This window comes from Lytechinus variegatus, chromosome 7 (assembly GCF_018143015.1).
Source record: "Lytechinus variegatus isolate NC3 chromosome 7, Lvar_3.0, whole genome shotgun sequence".
In the NCBI taxonomy this organism is placed as follows: Eukaryota; Metazoa; Echinodermata; class Echinoidea; order Temnopleuroida; family Toxopneustidae; genus Lytechinus; species Lytechinus variegatus.
The window spans coordinates 28,184,630-28,202,878 of NC_054746.1; the positions used below are offsets into that span (position 1 = coordinate 28,184,630).

At 36.3% G+C, this 18,249-nt stretch overlaps 1 protein-coding gene across 1 annotated transcript in view; it reads left to right on the forward strand.

Moving 5' to 3' along the window:
* The first annotated feature begins 6,676 nt into the window (after positions 1-6,676).
* The window catches only part of LOC121418895, a 31,807-nt gene continuing 20,234 nt past the window's right edge, over positions 6,677-18,249 (forward strand). Inside the window, exons 1-4 of the mRNA XM_041613088.1 lie at positions 6,677-10,898; positions 11,251-11,541; positions 12,107-12,277; positions 17,938-18,091. Of these exons, the coding sequence (XP_041469022.1) occupies positions 6,842-10,898; positions 11,251-11,541; positions 12,107-12,277; positions 17,938-18,091 (4,673 nt within the window). The 5' untranslated portion in view covers positions 6,677-6,841. The remainder of the gene's footprint in view (positions 10,899-11,250; positions 11,542-12,106; positions 12,278-17,937; positions 18,092-18,249) is intronic.

Consider the following 18,249-nt stretch of genomic DNA (forward strand, 5'->3'; position numbering starts at 1 on the left):
CCCCCCCCATCTGGAATAGAAAGGGAAATCTGGTAGGCATATGCAGTGAATGATTCTTACTTAGAGAAAATTGGGTAAGTTCAAACCTGAAAGTCTGACAGGTTAAAAATTTTAAAATTAAAGAAATAAATAACTGAAAATAAATTATACTAGGCACAATACCAATTTTTGTATCGCCTGCATAGCAGAGCGAGACTAAAATATAGGCGGCGGCGTCGTCGTCAACATTGAAATCTTAACCGAGGTTAAGTTTTTGAAATATCATAAGTATATGAGCCTAGTTTATGAAACTTAGAAAATAAGAGTAATTAACTATCACTGATCACCTTGCCCGAGTTTCAGGTCGCGTGATCAATGTGAAAAGTCATTTAGGGTCAATGAACTTAGACCATGTCGGCGGAATCGATATCGCAATCTTAACTAAGGTTAAGTTTTTGGCATCTCATCACAACTTTAAAAGTGTATACGTCTAGTTAATGAGCAAAGCGAAAATACCGTTTTACCCCTCTCCATCCTTATATAATTTGTATCAATTTGCAGACTTGATTGCCATGTTATTCGTTAGCTCATCTATTGTGTTTTTACCACAGGATCTCTTTGAATTTCTTGTTACTATTAGAACCTGCTAATCTATGTTGTTACATTATCGACAATATTTTGCAGGAAAAATAATATATTGTTTCCTTAAATCTTAAGACTGTTTTTTTTAGTATTATTATCATTTGAAATACGTAAATTGAATAATGAACACGTTAGCAAATTAATACCTTCACAACGTGATTGCTCTGATTTGATCATAATCTGCTATGTCATCATTGTGTTCATATACACGCATGTACGTTAAGCATCCGTAATTTCTGAACAATATCAAAACATTCTGAATTGAACTTATGATATTTCAAAATTGCAACATATTATGATAATCAATAATAAATAATATCATAATTACAACATATATATTAAAACCGAGGGGGGCTGCTTATTAAGCAGCCCCCCCCCTCGGTTTTCTTGCACTTTTATTTCGCTCACTTGGAGACACAAACACTTGAATCAGTATCACCGATAGATGGCGCTGATATAGATTTCATTTCCCAGTTTCTAAGAGCTACTCGTTCACTCTTTTAGATGCCTCCCACCCCAATCCATCCGTTTGAATAACATGTAATCATTACTATCAGTCCAGTTCCCTACTTTCACTATGCAGGCTTTATATTAAAAAAATACGTTCGCCTTTTTTTTAGGCGTGCCTAGGTAGGTTGAACATAAACGAAATCGCATGAAATTACACGAGTAGGCCAAATTTTGCCTTTGATAAATCGATTGGAATACATTACATTTAATAATATTAGTAATGATTCAATTCAATTCAATTCAAATTTATTTTCATTCTTCAAAATGATACAAATAGTACAAGATAGATTGATTCAATTTAAATAAACAATAGCTTGAACAAAATTCAATATTGGAAGAAAAAAAATACATATTTGAAAGTAATCTAAATATAAATTAACATACATGTCAAATTAAATCAATGATAATAATATTGATAATAATGATAATGATATGATGATAACAATGATAATAATATTATAGTTACATTTACATAGCACTTCATTCATGGGATCCATCACAGCTCCACACATAAAGTGCACCATCTCCACTCCCTGGGGAGTATGAGGCAACCGTCTTGTATCGATGTATGCCAATCTAATTACTTTCGCATTCTACTGGGTACCCATTTAACAGCTGGGTGGAGAGTGAAAAGGGGAATAAGTGTCTTGCCAAAGGGCATTATCGCCGGGTTGGATTTGATCCCGCGACCCTTGATTTAAGAGTTAAGCGACTGAACCACTTCACAACGACTCCTCCACCATCACCTGCTAAATCGGAATTTCGGGGGGGGGGTGAAACTTGGTGAGTCTATATGATTGAGTGATAGAGAAATACATAAAATCAATAAAAAACAAACATTAGAATTCACTTTAGTTCTCACGAGATGGAAACGACACTGTTCCGTCCTAGAGTACCTTTATATAGAGAGTAGTGACAACTCAGCGATAGGAGCCATTTTGTTTCACTCGTAGACAATGGTAGATATAACAATAAACAATACACGGCGCCATTTTGTTTCACTTTCGGTTCAATTCCGGTCCCCTATGTCGCTACTCTCTATATAAAGGTACTCTATTCCGTCCTATTGAAGAGCGCCATCTATGATCAGACCGAACCAAGCTTTGAACCTCGAGAGCTGCACTTATCCCTATTACTTATCCCAAGCTCTAGAGATATACCTGGTCTTGACATTAGTAATTGGTTTTTTTTAAAGTAGATTGATAAATGACAGCCATCAACTCAAAAGATGTTTGACTTTTATTTCTTTTTTTAAGGGCAAATTCACCCCCAAAAAAGTTGATTTGAAAAAATACAAAAATCCAGCAAACACAACACTGAAAATTTCAAATCAAAATTGGATGTAAAGTAAAAAAGTAATGGCATGTTTTTGAGTTTCACATGATAAAAAAATAAGTTATATGCACATCCTGGCCTGTATGCGAATAAGGGGACTGATGACGTCACTAATTTACTATTTCTCATGTGAAATATGAGATATTCTCATTTTCTCCTCATTGTCCCATGAATAAAAATTGTATTCCTCCCTGGACATGTGGGATAACAAATGTTTTACAATATATTGTTCGGTAAAGTTTATCCTTATTGTTAAATCTTAAAAATAAATGAAATATTGTATAATTCAAACAATAAAAGCAAAAGTGAATGAGTGACATCATCGACTCTCTCATTTACATGTTACTGAGTTATACAATATTTCAATTTTTACCGATGTGACAATAAATATCAACTTGTCTGAACCATGAAATGTTAAAATATTCGTAATTCCACATGTTTCCTCAGACAATGAGGAGAAAATTAGAATACGTCATATTTCCTGTAAAATACAAAATAAATAGTGGATGGATGACGTCATCAGTCACATACAATACAATTAAATGCCGACCAGGATGTGCTTGTAAATGTTATATGAAAAATAAGCGAAATTTTAAAGTGTCATAACTTTTTTTTTATTTTACATCCGATTTTGATGAAAATTTCAGCGTTGTGTTTGTTTGATTTTTCTATATTGATTTAAATCAAAACTTTTTTGTGGGCGGACTGGACCTTTTGGGAATCATGACAGATGACGAGATTGGGCGGTCTCACAAATGTAGCGTACTTCTTTTCAAGTGCCTGATTTCTTATCCAAACTAAATTAGTGTGGCCAGTATTTTCAAACAATTTTTTTTCCGATGCCTCATTTTTATCACTTTTTTTCTAGTGTCCTTTTCGTGTCCAACTATTTCTTTTCCGATTTACAATGCCAAGTATATTTTCTTTTGAAATCGTTCCCCCTCCCCTCTCACCCCCTTTTTTATTTCTACATTCAACGGCCGCTTTTATCTATTCTAAATAGCGCCCCCTAGAGTATCCTTTCATTCATTTTCAGAATCCTTTCCTGTCTGTCGATATAATATAAACAAAGAAAATATAAAACAAATTTAATAAACAGAACATATTTCCCTGTCAAGGGCTCCCCAGACCTCGGAATGTTCAAAAGATTATCAAAAACTTATTTTCTTGACAGAACCTGATTATTTTCCTTCAATATGTATTTTAAGTTGATGTATTTGCATTTAAGTTGATGACCTACTCAGAATCTATGTTTAGTATGTACATGTGTGGGTGGATGTGGTTGTGTGTGGGGGTTTGTGTATATATGTGCGTTTGTAATAGTTTTTCCATTCTATATTTAGCATCTTAACCTTATTATACATTTTTTTTTCTCTCTGCTTTGTATCTTGTAGATTAGTATATCCTATGTTTTATGTTAATAACCATTCCAGGGCCCTACTCACAAGCTTTGCTTTTAAAGGGGTCCTAAAACCAATTCGTATATGCTATAGTCTGATTGATGTATGTTCATGTACTCATTTACATTGTATGTACATCTATTTTGATTATGATGTGATGTTTTTGGTTTCGAATAAATAAACTTGAACTTGAATTGATTTAATTCTAGTTATGTCTATCATTTTCTATTAAAGTCTACCATCGGTCAAAAAATGAACTCTTTTACTGTGCCTAATCCGTGTAACTGTTCATTAAATACAAATACGCTTATGAGAGATTAAGTCTTCTGTCAATGATATTAAACTTAAAAGAAATATTGATTTGCTTCATGTATTTTTTTTCATTGAAAAAGGTAGTTTAGCCGTTAATTTTTTATTTCATTTATTTATTCATTTATTTTATTTCTTATTTTTATTTATTTTTTTATTATTGTTTTATTTTATTTTATTTATTATTTTTTTTTTTTTGGGGGGGGGTCGGCAGCATGTTATTGCAATGACCCTGAAAGGCGGGATGCAGCGTATGTTGTACCCCATAAACAGCAATCCCTGGAAATCAGATTGGCACGCTAAATTGCAGAAAATTGATCCAAAGAATTTTTCCTTTTTTCCGCGAAAACCTTTTTTTTTCCTTTTCCTTTTTTTTTCAAAACCAGCGCCCCCTCTTCAAAAATAGTTGCCAGGCCCCTGTTGTTGCGTGTTAATTTTTTCGGGAATTTTTCTTTTCAGCTTTCTGGAACAAAAGAAGAAAAAAAAATCAATTTTTGCAACGATTGGATGCTTTAAAGAAAATTGAGTTTTAAAGATTAGTAAGCGCAGTGAGCCAAATCATGATTGTATACAATATCCAACTGTTTCCTCGATGATTTAAAACAAATATTTCGTAACTGAAGTTAAACTTAATTTGTACTATTTGTTCAATCATGCATAGACGCATAAAGCATTGTGTTATGTTGCCTTATCATTATCATTCACACCCACATCTATTCGGCACTATCTTTTCCATATTTAAATCTGTCCTCAAGACCTACTTATTTTCAAAATATTTATAATGTTCAATATACTATGTTGTTAAAGATTATTAGTTTTCATTGATTATGTAACTTTTATGTATTGATGTAACTTGTTCTAATTTGTTCAAAATATTTGAGGTTTAGGTTTAATTGATATTTTGAATCAGATTTAATGCATGATTTAGTAAATGACTATTATGCGCTATATTCATCTCAAACATTATTATTATTGTCATTAAAAAATCAATAATTTTCTTCAAACCGATTGACTTCAAACTGTCTTTATGAAGCAGGTTAATTAAGATAAAGTTTAGAACTTTCCGTTAAATCCACGCAGCCCCCGTGGATTTCAGTAATAATTTAGAGGAGGAGCTAGGCCAAGAGGAAACCTGTATATAATGCCAATAACTCATGTACCGGGATGTCAAAATATTTAAGCAAAATGATAATTAGGTCGAAGGGTTACAGGGAAATCCTACCCCCCCCAAAAAAAAAAAGTTATACTTTGAAGAAAGAGAAAACCAGACAAGAAGATAGGTGAATGTATGAAAAATGGACGACGATAAGAAATATATGATTTCTCAAGTTGTAAGAAATTCCAATTATTACACATTTGGAGACTTTGAATTAATGTATTAATGATTTAAGCTAAGAAATATTTTTTCCATTTGCCCCAAAACCAAAAATTGCTAAATTGTGGAGTTTTTTATGAGAAAGATGTGATTTCTTAAATTGTAAAATAAAATGTAATCATTACACCTTTGGAGATGTCAAATAAATGTACTAATGATGTAAACTAGGAAATATTCTTCCATTTGCCTCAAAACACAAAACGGCTTAAATTCGGAGTTTTTATAAGAAAGTTACGATTGCTTAAGTTGTAAGAAATTGTAATTATTACACCTTTGTAGACTTTAAGTTAATGTACTAATGATTTAAACTATAAGATTTTTTTTCACTTGCCCCAAAACACAAAATGGCTAAAATGTGGAGTTTTTAGACGTTAAATTCTAAGTATGTATTTTTTTTTATTCATGAGGACACAGAACAATAAGATATCTTAGTTATATTTCGATTATTGCCCCAGGGGAATACGTACTAATAAGAAAACCACAATTTTCTGATAATTGAGTCCACAGCCTATGGGAAATTTGTCCCTACCACTTATCCTACATTATTTACTGAGTGCAAATTTGCATTTTACATCGTCTTAATGATCTCGTTTCTAAAACAGTCCTTACTTTACTATATTTCCCGAATTCTTTTCAACTTTCGACATCTTATTTTTCCCCTTTCTCAGACATCATGTAACGACCAAGGTTTGATTTCCATTTGAAAAGAGAGACTAAACTCCGGACCGAAGGAATGCTTGAATTAACACGGTAGATTGAATGGATTTCTCTCGTTCTATATTTTTCAGTAATACGTGAAAGTAATATTACATTTTTCTCAAATTATACAACCAAGTAGGTGTATTGATATTAACTTTTCCATCCTCGTTTTTATACACGACCTAGTCTAGGACAAAATCTTCAGTCCCAGTTGTAACATCATTGATAGCTTCGATTTTATTCCATCTCTCCATTTATACTGTGACGTACCTATTTAACACAACAAAAACTTTTATTCCGCAACTGAATGCACGTCATAAGTCCACAGCCCCCCAAAATATTGATCTCGTTGTCTTCTTAATCAATATCCAACTCTTTCCTCTTTTCGATAAAGTGTAGCACGACGGAACATCAGATATTGATTGGCGATCTGGAGAGGGAACAAACTGCACTCTCTTTGCAATACTAATCTATATACGCCATTACAGTCCATGTAGACGGACGTCTTCATGTACTTTTAGTTTGGATGTAGAGAAAAATTATGTCCCTTTCTTTGTGGATGCAAGATTAATTTTTGATAATCGGCACCATCATGAGATGCCTGTTTCTACTAGTCCTGCTCCTTGGAGCAGCTACTGTAAATGCGGATTCCAGTTCGTGGTATTGGGGTGATTCTTCATATTGGTGGGATTCGTCATGGTGGGGATCTTCATGGGATTCGTGGTGGGGATCGTCGTATGATTCTTCTTGGTGGTGGGGATCATCATATGATGGATCTTCATGGTGGTGGGATTCATCCTGGTATGGATCGTCATGGTGGTGGTATTCGTCTGAAGGAAGCTGGTTCGATTTTCCTGTGGATATTCATGAAGTGATAGAGGTACTCGGCCAGGTCCTCAATGCCGATGCTATATCGGAATCCATCGGAATAATGTGCGACAATTTCGAATTTCTTGGAGAGTTTCTTCCAGAAGAGATGACAACATTCCTTTGTGAGACACTCGTCGATGATCCACAGGATGCCGATTTCAATGGGGTCTGTGAAGGTATCGTAGGACTAGCTGAGGGAGATTTCGATAGTGAAGATGAAGGCCGTTATAGAAGAGGTGGATCTTCATCTTCCTTGTCTTCATCTTCCTCGTCATCATGGTCATCTTCGTCTAGGTCCTCGTCATCATGGTCATCTTCGTCTTGGTCCTCGTCATCATGGTCATCTTCGTCTTGGTCCTCGTCATCATGGTCATCTTCGTCTTGGTCCTCGCCATCATGGTCTTCATCGTCTTGGTCCTCGCCATCATGGTCATCTTCCTCTTGGTCTTGGTCGGATTCATCCTGGAGTTCATGGTCCTGGTCATCCTGGTCCTGGGGGAGTTCCTGGTCATCTTGGTGGGATTGGGATTCCGAATGGGAGTATTCCGAATGGTGGTCCGGATCTGACGACTGGTGGTGGGAATCAGACTGGGATGAGGAAGGTGGAGAATTGGACTTTGTGTTCGATCAGTTCACGGATGCCCTAGGCATTGTTGATCCGAATAGCGACCACTCTGTTTGTCGTGGAGTGACCGGTACCATGCAGTACGATTCAAGCAGCGTTAGCGACATAATGGATGAATTCGCTTATGATTTCATCATACTCGTCCTCTCCGATGAGATTAACAAATGTCGTAGGGGTTCTGGATTCAGCAGCTCAGGTTCTAGCTTCAGTAGCTCATGGTCGGAAAGTTCTTTCATAGACTCTTTCAGCGGCAGTAGCTGGTATTTCCCCGATTTTTCCATTCATGATTTTGTATCCACAGTGATGATGACTCTCGGTGACTATTCAAACAAAGATGATTATTGTGATAATATCGTCCAAGCAGCTCTTGATGAAAAGAATGGGGATCGCGATGCACTTGATGACATATTGAAAACAATGAAATCGAATTTATTTGAACTTGTTTCTTCGGCATCATTCTGTGAAAGCATGCTTGAAAACCTTGTGGAAGAGGCCCCAGACTTGATGAACATGACATTTAGCTTCATCAACATCACTCAATCTGAGTTCTGTACGTCGATTATTGATTCTTTCGACGAAGATGCCGATTTTGAGATTGAATTTCCTTCATCGTTCCCAGAGGAAAGTTCATATTCATGGTCTTCATTCCCCTCATCTTCATATAGCTGGTCTTCATCATGGTCTTCTTCATCTTGGAGTTCGTTGTCCTCCTGGTCTTCTTCATCTCTATCGTATTCCTCTTCGTGGTCATCTTCATCTCCGTCATCCTCCTCTTCATGGTCATCTTCATCTCCGTCATCCTCATCTTGGTCATCTTCATCTCCGTCATCCTCATCTTGGTCATCTTCATCTCCGTCATCCTCCTCTTCATGGTCATCTTCATCTCCGTCATCCTCATCTTGGTCATCTTCATCTCCGTCATCCTCATCTTGGTCATCTTCATCTCCGTCATCCTCCTCATGGTCATCTTCATCGCCGTCTTCATCGTCCTTTTCATGGTCATCTTCATCGCCGTCTTCATCGTCCTATTCATGGTCATCATCGTCTTTGTCATCGTCATATTCGTGGTCATCATCTTCATTTTCCTGGTCGTCATCTTCTTGGTGGTCAAGCTCTTCATGGTGGTGGTCAAGCTCTTCATGGTGGTGGGGATCCAGTTATGAAGGTGAATGGAATCCAATTGATCCATACGTCATAGAAAGGGTTCCAATCGAAATTTGGATCCAGCTTGCAGGTCGAATATACCAGGCCGATAATTTACGAGAAGGTGCTCTCATATTCTGCGAGACTGTTCCAGATGCGTTAATGGATAGAGTTGCGACAGAAATGTGCCAGGCTTTGGATGATGAAAATTTTTATGAATTCCTCAAACTCTGCTACCAAGTCTCTCACGAAGATGATTACGATGACTGGGAGGATTGGGAGGATTGGGACGACTACCTTGAAGATATATTCCTAGAAGGTTTATTTGATACGATTCCTTACGCAGTGAATATCAGCGACGATGACCCATATGAATTGTGCAATTCCTACACCAACCTATATTCATTGGATAATGATGGAATAAAAGAAAAGGCCAATGGTCTGATCTCAGCTATTGCCCACTACAGTAGCGCCTGGCTTTACAGCACTACTTGTTGGAGATACTATGATTGGAGACATTTTTGGCCATCATCTTGGTCTTCTAGCTGGTCTTCCGAGGTCTCATACTCTTTCGACGAATCCAGCACGCTCTGGTGGTACAAAATCCCTGAAGTTGACTCCCTTGATAACGTCCTCTCTGTCATCTTCCGACATCTTGGTGACTGGAACAGTGAGGAACAAATGTGTCAACAGATGGCCTCTTTATCGGGAGACCCAGAGATCAGCCATGAAGATCTATATGATTTTCTAGACAACATGGTGGACAGCGTCCTAGAAATGACGACAAACCTCCGTTCTTGCAGAAATTTTGTCAACGAAATCATGAATGCTGAAATCCTCACGAGTGAAGCTCTTGAAAAAATGACAGGATACTCAAGTGCTTCTGATGTATGCTCTTTCGTTGTGGAGACCTTTTCAGCAAATAAGATCAGAGTCGGTGCTGTAAATCTCCCAGAGGTAAGCGAGTACAGTTACGCGGAGGATTATTTGGGTTATCTTGGTGAACAGGCCTTTGAGTCAGGAATGATCCTACCCCTCATTCCATTTGAAACGGCTGTCAAGATGATCGCTAAAATGTACAACGCAGACAACTTTCCGGAGATGAGTGAAACATTTTGTGATGTCATGGAACAATACATGACCCACGTCCAAGGTATGTCGACAGTCGAGTCTCTTTGTAGGATTTTCAGCAGGCGCGGTTCTGAACAACAAGATTTGATATCAGAATGTGAAGAAAGCATTGTTCCAGTGTATTATGGACCAGACTATCCTCTGTCCCTTCGTCCGTTCGACTTAGATAATTTTTTTGAATTTATCACTGATACCTTTGAATTTGATACCAGTGTTATTGAAGAAGGAGATCCACAAGGTATCTGTGTTGAAGTGGGTGGTGTAATTAAAGAAGTACTGATATCAGACCAAAGCATTCTAGACGTTGTTATAAGTGTCATGGTTGATGTTGGCCTCTGGGTAATTGATGAATATGGGTTGGCGTTTTGCGATCAGATTGAGCAGGTTCGGGACTATGTTGAAGAATTGCAATGGTGGGACAATTATGGTCAATGGTGGTACTGGGATTCATCAGCGGAGGATTTTGATTACTTCAGGGAGAGTCCACGATTCATCACGCAAGAGACTCTTGATGTAATGGACGATGTTTTGGGCGTCATCACCGGTATGGGAAGTTTGGATAGGGTCTGTGACAGCATGGTCGACAGTAGAGATGATCTTGAAGAGTTCATGGAACGTATGGCTGGTGAGGTGATCGGGCTTTGGGAGAATGTAGACCGCTGCGAGCGTTTCATTGACACCTTGGAGGAGCTCATCACATCCGATGACCTCTTTGAAGGAGAAGAAAACAGTTGGTCTTCATATTGGGACTCATGGGGATGGTGGTCATCATCTGCTCCTTTTAGGATGGACATCGATGACATTTTGAACATGATTGGATTTGAAGACAGGAGCGATATGTGCCTATCTGTTGTACAAGCCATTACCCAAGAAGTTGTTGGTTAGTAATAGATGGTCGGTTTTTTGTTGTTTTAAGTTTAGGATCTTTATCTGACCTCTAAATATGATTGATGTCTAAAAAGATTTTAGAAACAAAAATAACGTGAATTAAAAAAGATCGTTTGCTCTGAATATCACGAAGGACTAATCAAATTGATGTTAAGGCATGTTCGAATGAGACTAGATGTTTTGTAAATTCATCCAAAAGAGTGTTCTTCATTAAAGAATGATAAAATTTTGTTCATGCAATTGTGTTTTCCCTTGGTTTTATTCCTTGGTTGTAGAATTTTTACACATTGAGAATGAAAGGTTTCCATATGATAATCGAAGTTTGATTGTGTTTATGTTTACAGAGGAATGCAAGGGAATCGTCGATTGTGCCGGTGAATGCAACGGACCCGCTCGTGAAGACTGTGCCGGTGTCTGCAACGGTGATGCCAAGCCTGATTGCGCTGGTGAATGCGACGGGGATGCTTACATCAACTACTGCTTCGAATGCGTTGGCGGAAGGACGAACAGAGACGATGACTTCGGCGCTGACCGTTGTGGTCTATGTAAACAGGCAAAAGACTACAAAGAAACATGGGACTGCTCTGGTTCCTGCAATGCTACTGCTTTCTATGATAAATGCGGGGAATGTGTTGGTAGGTAGACCTTTGTTTATTTCATTTGTGGAGAAATGTTAAAAATGCCTAATTATACCAGCATGGTTTAATGTGATAAAATAATTCATAGATTGTATTGCATTAAAGACAGGCGATATGATGATAATAATAGTATTAATAATGATAGTAATAATGATGATGATGGTGATAATGATGATGATGGTGATAATGATGATAATAATAATAACAACAATAATAATAATTATGATAATAATGGTAATGATGGAAATTCTGCACGTAAAGCCAAACATACAAACTAACCTCCAACACTATGTAAATAAACCTTAATCCCAATCTTTATATTATTCTGAACCAAAAAAACTCTATTGATATCCTTACTCTGTGTGTCCTCTGAGATATTAAGACCGGAGCATATTGAGATATCTGAGATACTCAGAACTTTTTCATCATCATCATCTTCTTCATCATCATGATCATCATCTTTAATATGATTGCCTGAATGGCATTTGCACAACGCTTCACAGTTGTACTTGCATATCAATATTACCCCCCCCCCCTTCCCGTTCCCTCCACGATCACGTAGGTGGTGACTCTGGCCTGGATGAGGACGCCAATGATGACCGGCTCGATTGCCGCGGTGTATGCGATGGAGACTGGGTGGAGGATACCTGTGATTTCTGCGAGCCGTATTCTCGGGTCAACTACACCGGTGGCAGCAAATACATGGACTGCTCCTCGACTTGTGTAACACCAGGTAGGTTTGTTCGTCACTTAAGTTTGGCGGAAAAAAAATATTCTTGTGTCTGAAAGTCGACTAGTAATGGCGTCAGTTCGGAGTGAATGTAACGCAGAAATGAGTATTTTTTCAGCTGATACCACATCATTCCGTGTCAAATTCATTCGGAATCTCATTCACTTGCAAACTGGCGCCATTGTGAGTGAAAACAAAAATAATGGACTCCGCAGAGGAAAGAGTAATTGCAGGATTGTCCCTAGCCTCTATACAGCGACGATACCTCTGTTAGACCAATTTAAAATTCATCTTTTTTACCTTCTGTACTGATTACATCTTATGTTTGTCCGATATAATTTCACCCATCTGTTTATCTATTTTCTATTTTCCTTTGAAAAAAACTTGCCATTTGAGCTTTATTCCGTTTCATAGGCGGTAGTTTGTTACGCATTTGTTGCGAACTCCTTCCAATAAACATCCATCAAAGATTTCGGACGAAGAGTAATTTGTTGTTTTACTATAAGGTGAAATAATTTTCGTAACATGGCATCAGGTGATGAGATAGATATGAAGTAGAGATACTTTACAAAACAGGGATGAAACATTCAAATCTATCTCAATATTTTTGTCACCAAAGGCGTATCGTTTGATATAATAATGCATTTATGATAACATATAGATTGTTGAGGGAAATACAGGGGCTGCGGAATGGTTTTAAAAGTGAGAGACAGAGCCGAAAGAAATAAGATATTAATTTTCAATGTTTTTGTACAGTTTTACTAAAAAAAATAGGTGGCCCCTCATTCCCGGTTCTGCAGTCCCTGAAATAAATTCTTATGCGCAACCCAACAGCCCCTACCAGGAAATCAGTGGCGTACTGAGCCAAATAAAATGTGAAGGGGCGTATCACGAAAAATTCATAGTTTACGAGTGGGCGAAGCGAGCGAACAGAAATTTCGATAATTTTATTACAAATATCAAATTTTCTGATTTTTACATGATATTCAGAAAATATCAAATTTTCCTTTCTGCCTTTTATTTTCTTTATCTTTACCCCTTTTTTAGACCCCCATCTGTACGCCACTGCAGGATATTGTCCAATTTAAACCTCCGAATGACCATGTGTAGTTGCGTTATTACGGGGAGGCACTGGGTTCACGTCGTGTTATGTCAATCAGTGCTTAAAGGACAAATCTATCCCCAAAAAGTTGACATGAAATATAAAGAGAAAAAAATCCAACTAGCAAAGCACTGAAAGCTTCATCAAAATCGGATGTAAAATAAGAAAGTTATTACATTTTTAATTTCACAAAACAATTATATGCTCATCCTTGTGGGTATGCAAATTAGGAGACTGATGACGTCATCCACTCACTATTTCTTTTGTATTTTATTATGTGAAATATGGAATATTATATTTTTTTCCTCATTGTCAAAAAATCTGAAAAATAACATAGCTAAGACATTTTTAAGCATTGCATTATTTCGGTGAAACAGTTCTATGCATGCAATCATCAATATGCAATGAACAAACATAATGTCATATTCTCTCTGATTGTTTTGTATTTTGTTTTATGAAGTAAGATTTATTCCAATTTTTACCACCAAGACCACCAAGAAAATGGTTTGAAAACTGATCTAATGTATTGAATATTCATTGCTGTAACTTTTTACATGAAACATCCATGAAAATATGAAATAAGTATATAATTTCATGTAATAACGTAATAAAGGAAAGTGGGGACATGACATCATCAGACGACCTAGTGCATATTCATGAAGGCGTGCATATAATTGTTTTCAAAAAATTCTCGTAATCTTTACAATTCAATGACTTAATTATTTCCTATCAGATTTTGATGAAAATTGCAGCGTTTTGCGTGATGATTTTTTACTTTATTTATTTAGAAATGACTCTTTTGTGCCCGGAGTAACCAAGCATCTGTTTGATGCTGCACAAAGTGTTAAGATTAATCTTATTACCAACTTTTCATTATTGATGAAAATGTTCGTCATGTGCTACTAATTGCATAATTCAAATTCTGTACGATCGGATCAGTCGCTAGGTTATGAGTGACAGCTCCAAAATATTGATCCGTCATATTTGAAAAAAACGAGATCATAATAAATATTGAAACTACGCAATACTTTGAAAGCTTTCGTTTGTTTAATAGCTTGGTTGATTTATGAATTTTAGAATATATAGGTGCATAATCTAGGCAGTCAATAATAACATATAGATAAAAATGTTTTATTGAAAATGTTTCTTTAATAAGGAGAATTATAACTGTAAGACACAAACAACCACACAAATCCTTTGGCGAAATAAGGAATTGTGCAACAAGAACGCGAATCAGATATTTAAATAGGATTATGTTAGTAAAGAGTATCGAAATGAAGGTGTTCTTTATAAATCCATCTATTCAGTTCTCGTCTTCTAATAAGGGAATGGATACCAGCCAAGTTCGCTGAAAAAAATCAAACCACACGAAGTTCCAACATTTTACACATTAACGCAAATAGAAAAATCTTTACAGCTAAAAACATCTCACTCGTTTAATTTGTTCACTCATCCTTCTCATTAGTGTATAACATACGTTTTATTACAGAACAAATATAACGGATTACGGAATACGATAATTAACGGCAAAGTGTGCTCTAGTTTTAGTAAACAAATGAAGAATTCTAATTTTATTTATATTGACTTGGTTCTGGTTGATTCATTTTTATTCAATTGAAGAGTTTTAATGTTTAGTTTATTAATGATTTTGACTGAGTTTGATCAGTTTCGACTTATTTGCTGGTGTTCGTGTGTGGATTGGGGTGAGAGATTGTATAATCAAACTATGTTAAACAACATAAGGACAGTATTATGAATGATACATAAAAGGACAATTTAAGGGTAGCTGAAAGAGAGGATTTCTGGTCATAATTCTTTCACTTAAAAAACCTCAAGACTCTTTCAGATTAAAGCAGATCTAGGTGAATCTTCAAGTTTAGTTCAATATCATCTTCAAAATGGGAATGGTAGAATCTATCAGATATTTCACAGTTTTTTTTTTGTTTTTTATCTTCATTTCATTTGGAGACTGTGTATAGCTTCGGATATTGGAATTCGGTTCATTAAATATATTTTATTGGGGTAGGTTTTCTAAAAATAAAGAAATAAACATTTTTCAAAACTAGTTTAAAAATTCAAAACTTAATAAGATGTTTATATGACATTTGTATGTTTGCATGGTGGAGTTTATAACGTGGGGAAGGCGTACGGTTCACCATGTGTAAAGATATTTATAGTTCGTTGTAGGTTTGTTAATCTTCCATCGTCTTTTCAAATTCTCAGAAAATTCTTAAATGTTAGCTCGTCAAATATGACTTTGATTTTTTTTATATTTCTACCACCTAGTTTCGTTGGCATTAGGCAAAATCAACTCAATAATTGAGTAATCATATGCGGGAGGGAGAATATAAGGCACCAAATAGTAATTGTGGAAGGTTATATCCTACTTTTTAAAGAATTCCAAGCAAGCTAATGGTAATATAGGTTGCATAAAGCGGAAAATGTAAAACAAAATGGTGGTCTGTGGTAGCCCACGTCCGATAACATATTGATTTTTTTATGGTCAGTTGTCAGAAATCGATTCAGTACTTCAAAGCGAAACTTTGTTGGTAACTACTACCACCAAACATTCTAGGTGCACGATTCTTATGCAAAGAAGTTATAGCCAGTCTACATCGATAAAATCAATATCGAGACAACCCAGTTTATACCATACCCAACCATCTTCATATTATGCAGAGTAAAAAGTTGACTCGCTTGGTTAATTGATTTTGTATTATGTCGGCCATTTTGGAAAACTTCCGTGCGGTTTCCCGCACAATAATGAGCATTTTGTTATCTGGCCTTGGTTTTAAACTTCACACGAAAGCGTGTCTGGGTTATTGTTAAGGAAAAACAATCGATAGTTAGTATCATTGGAATTCATCATACACTTTGCTAAGTATTGTCCCGAGTAGTTTACTTTAACTAATCTTTATCAAGGTTTAGATATTAAATACGCCGACTGGTAAATGTTAAGATTTTGGTACTCTAATTATTTACAAATCAACAAGGAGATACGATATATGTTTATGATAAAACTTAATATACAATTTTAGAGAGCTTTAATGAGTATCATTTTTATATATTAATATTGTTCTTCTTGTAGAATATTTCGAACTTTTAGCTTCTTCGAGTCTTGCAAATTCATCATAGGCTATAATTTAATGTCGCATTAGATAATTATGGTTACGTAGCTACAGACATAGTAGTATGAACATTGTTTCGATTATGCTTTCTACCTTTATGTAAGCCAACAAATTCGAAACTAATGTCCTTCATGAGATACATAACGATTAAGCCTTTCCAAACATCAGATTTGTTTGAGAAGTTATGGAGACCATTTTTTGGTGGTTAGGGCGGGGGTATTGGTTGAGTCGTGCGGCTGTCGAGGTAGTGAGGGTTGCTCTTCAAATACAATACATTATCGATGCACGGCATGCTGCTCTCTCATCGTGTATTTGCACTGCATTCAATCCATTTCATTAGGAAGAAAAAATCTTTGTATCCATCTTAGTGATGACAATCGAACAATCAATTATCAATTCTGTACCAGGCAGGTGATGGTATGAATCTGATCAGGGTTGGTCTAATTTTAGCCTAGATATAGTCAAGTAGGGGGCTAGCCTATCTTTTCCATGTTACGTCGTTAAAGAAAGGTTTATGTAAGGCCAATCGGTGGCCATAGCAAGGGGGATGTCACACCCCTCTCTCTCTCTCTTCCTGAACTTTTGAAAACTGATAACGCCATGTAATAATTTGTAAATAGAAAGTAAAAAACTATAATGAGCATTCTATTCAAATTGTAAAAGGTTCCATATGATCCCTTTCACCCCTCAAAACTTTTTTCCACTTAGTCACCGCTCCCCCGCAACTCCTGCAACCCAATAACTATAAAGAGTGGGCTTTGTTCTAGGTTTTGTGCTGTACGCCCCGATTTTTTTTTTTTTGTTCTTGCCGTCCCCTCTTTTGCCCCTAACACCACGACTACTTTAAAAATACTGGTAGGCACTGAAGACAAGCATTATACATATATAAACAAGATTTAATATCAAAGATAACTTCCCTTGTCAAGTGTATTTTGCTAACACAATAAATTGTGTCTTTAATCGGATGAATAATTAATTCTCTACCTCTGATTTAATGACAAAATAGTGGTAAATTATTGCACAAGTTTTGAAGTCTTGGTATGCTAAATGATCACACGGATTCCGTTTTATAAAGACTGACAATTTTGCCATTGCATGTGATATTTACCACGGAAACCTTGATTTTGTTTTACTAATGAGCAATTTTACCTTGGTACCACGATGGCAAAGTTGTACCATTCATATCAATCCTTTGTGAATGTCGTACATGGTGTACATTTGGGGGTGTTTACCCCGCCTACCCCCCCCCCGAGAAAAAAATGAAATAAATGAATATAAAAAAGCCTGTAAGTGACATTACGACCCCCCCCCCCCACTAAATTGAAATGTGCATTTCAGGGGATTGTTACATTAATTTCATTTGCTGCATGTAACTTTTTAACGGGCTTTGAGGTTAAATAATTTCATCCAAAATCTCCATTTTTTTTTAATAGGATTCCCTCGAGCCCAGGAAAATGACTGCGGTGAATGCTATGGTGGTAACACAGGACTCGATATCGACGAAGGAGTCAATGCCTGCGGTCAATGTGAGAGCGATCCAAGTGCTGACGAACAATCTTGTGCCGGTTGCGACGGGGTTCCCGCCAGGTACATACATTATTTGCTACTAGCACATCATCGAATATTAGAATCATGAATGTAAAAAAGTATATTAAAAAAAGATTGAAATAAAATTGATCATTTTTCTTTTGTCTGTAATACCATCTTCCATGAATTATTGGTATTCATACTCTGAGACAAAAGAC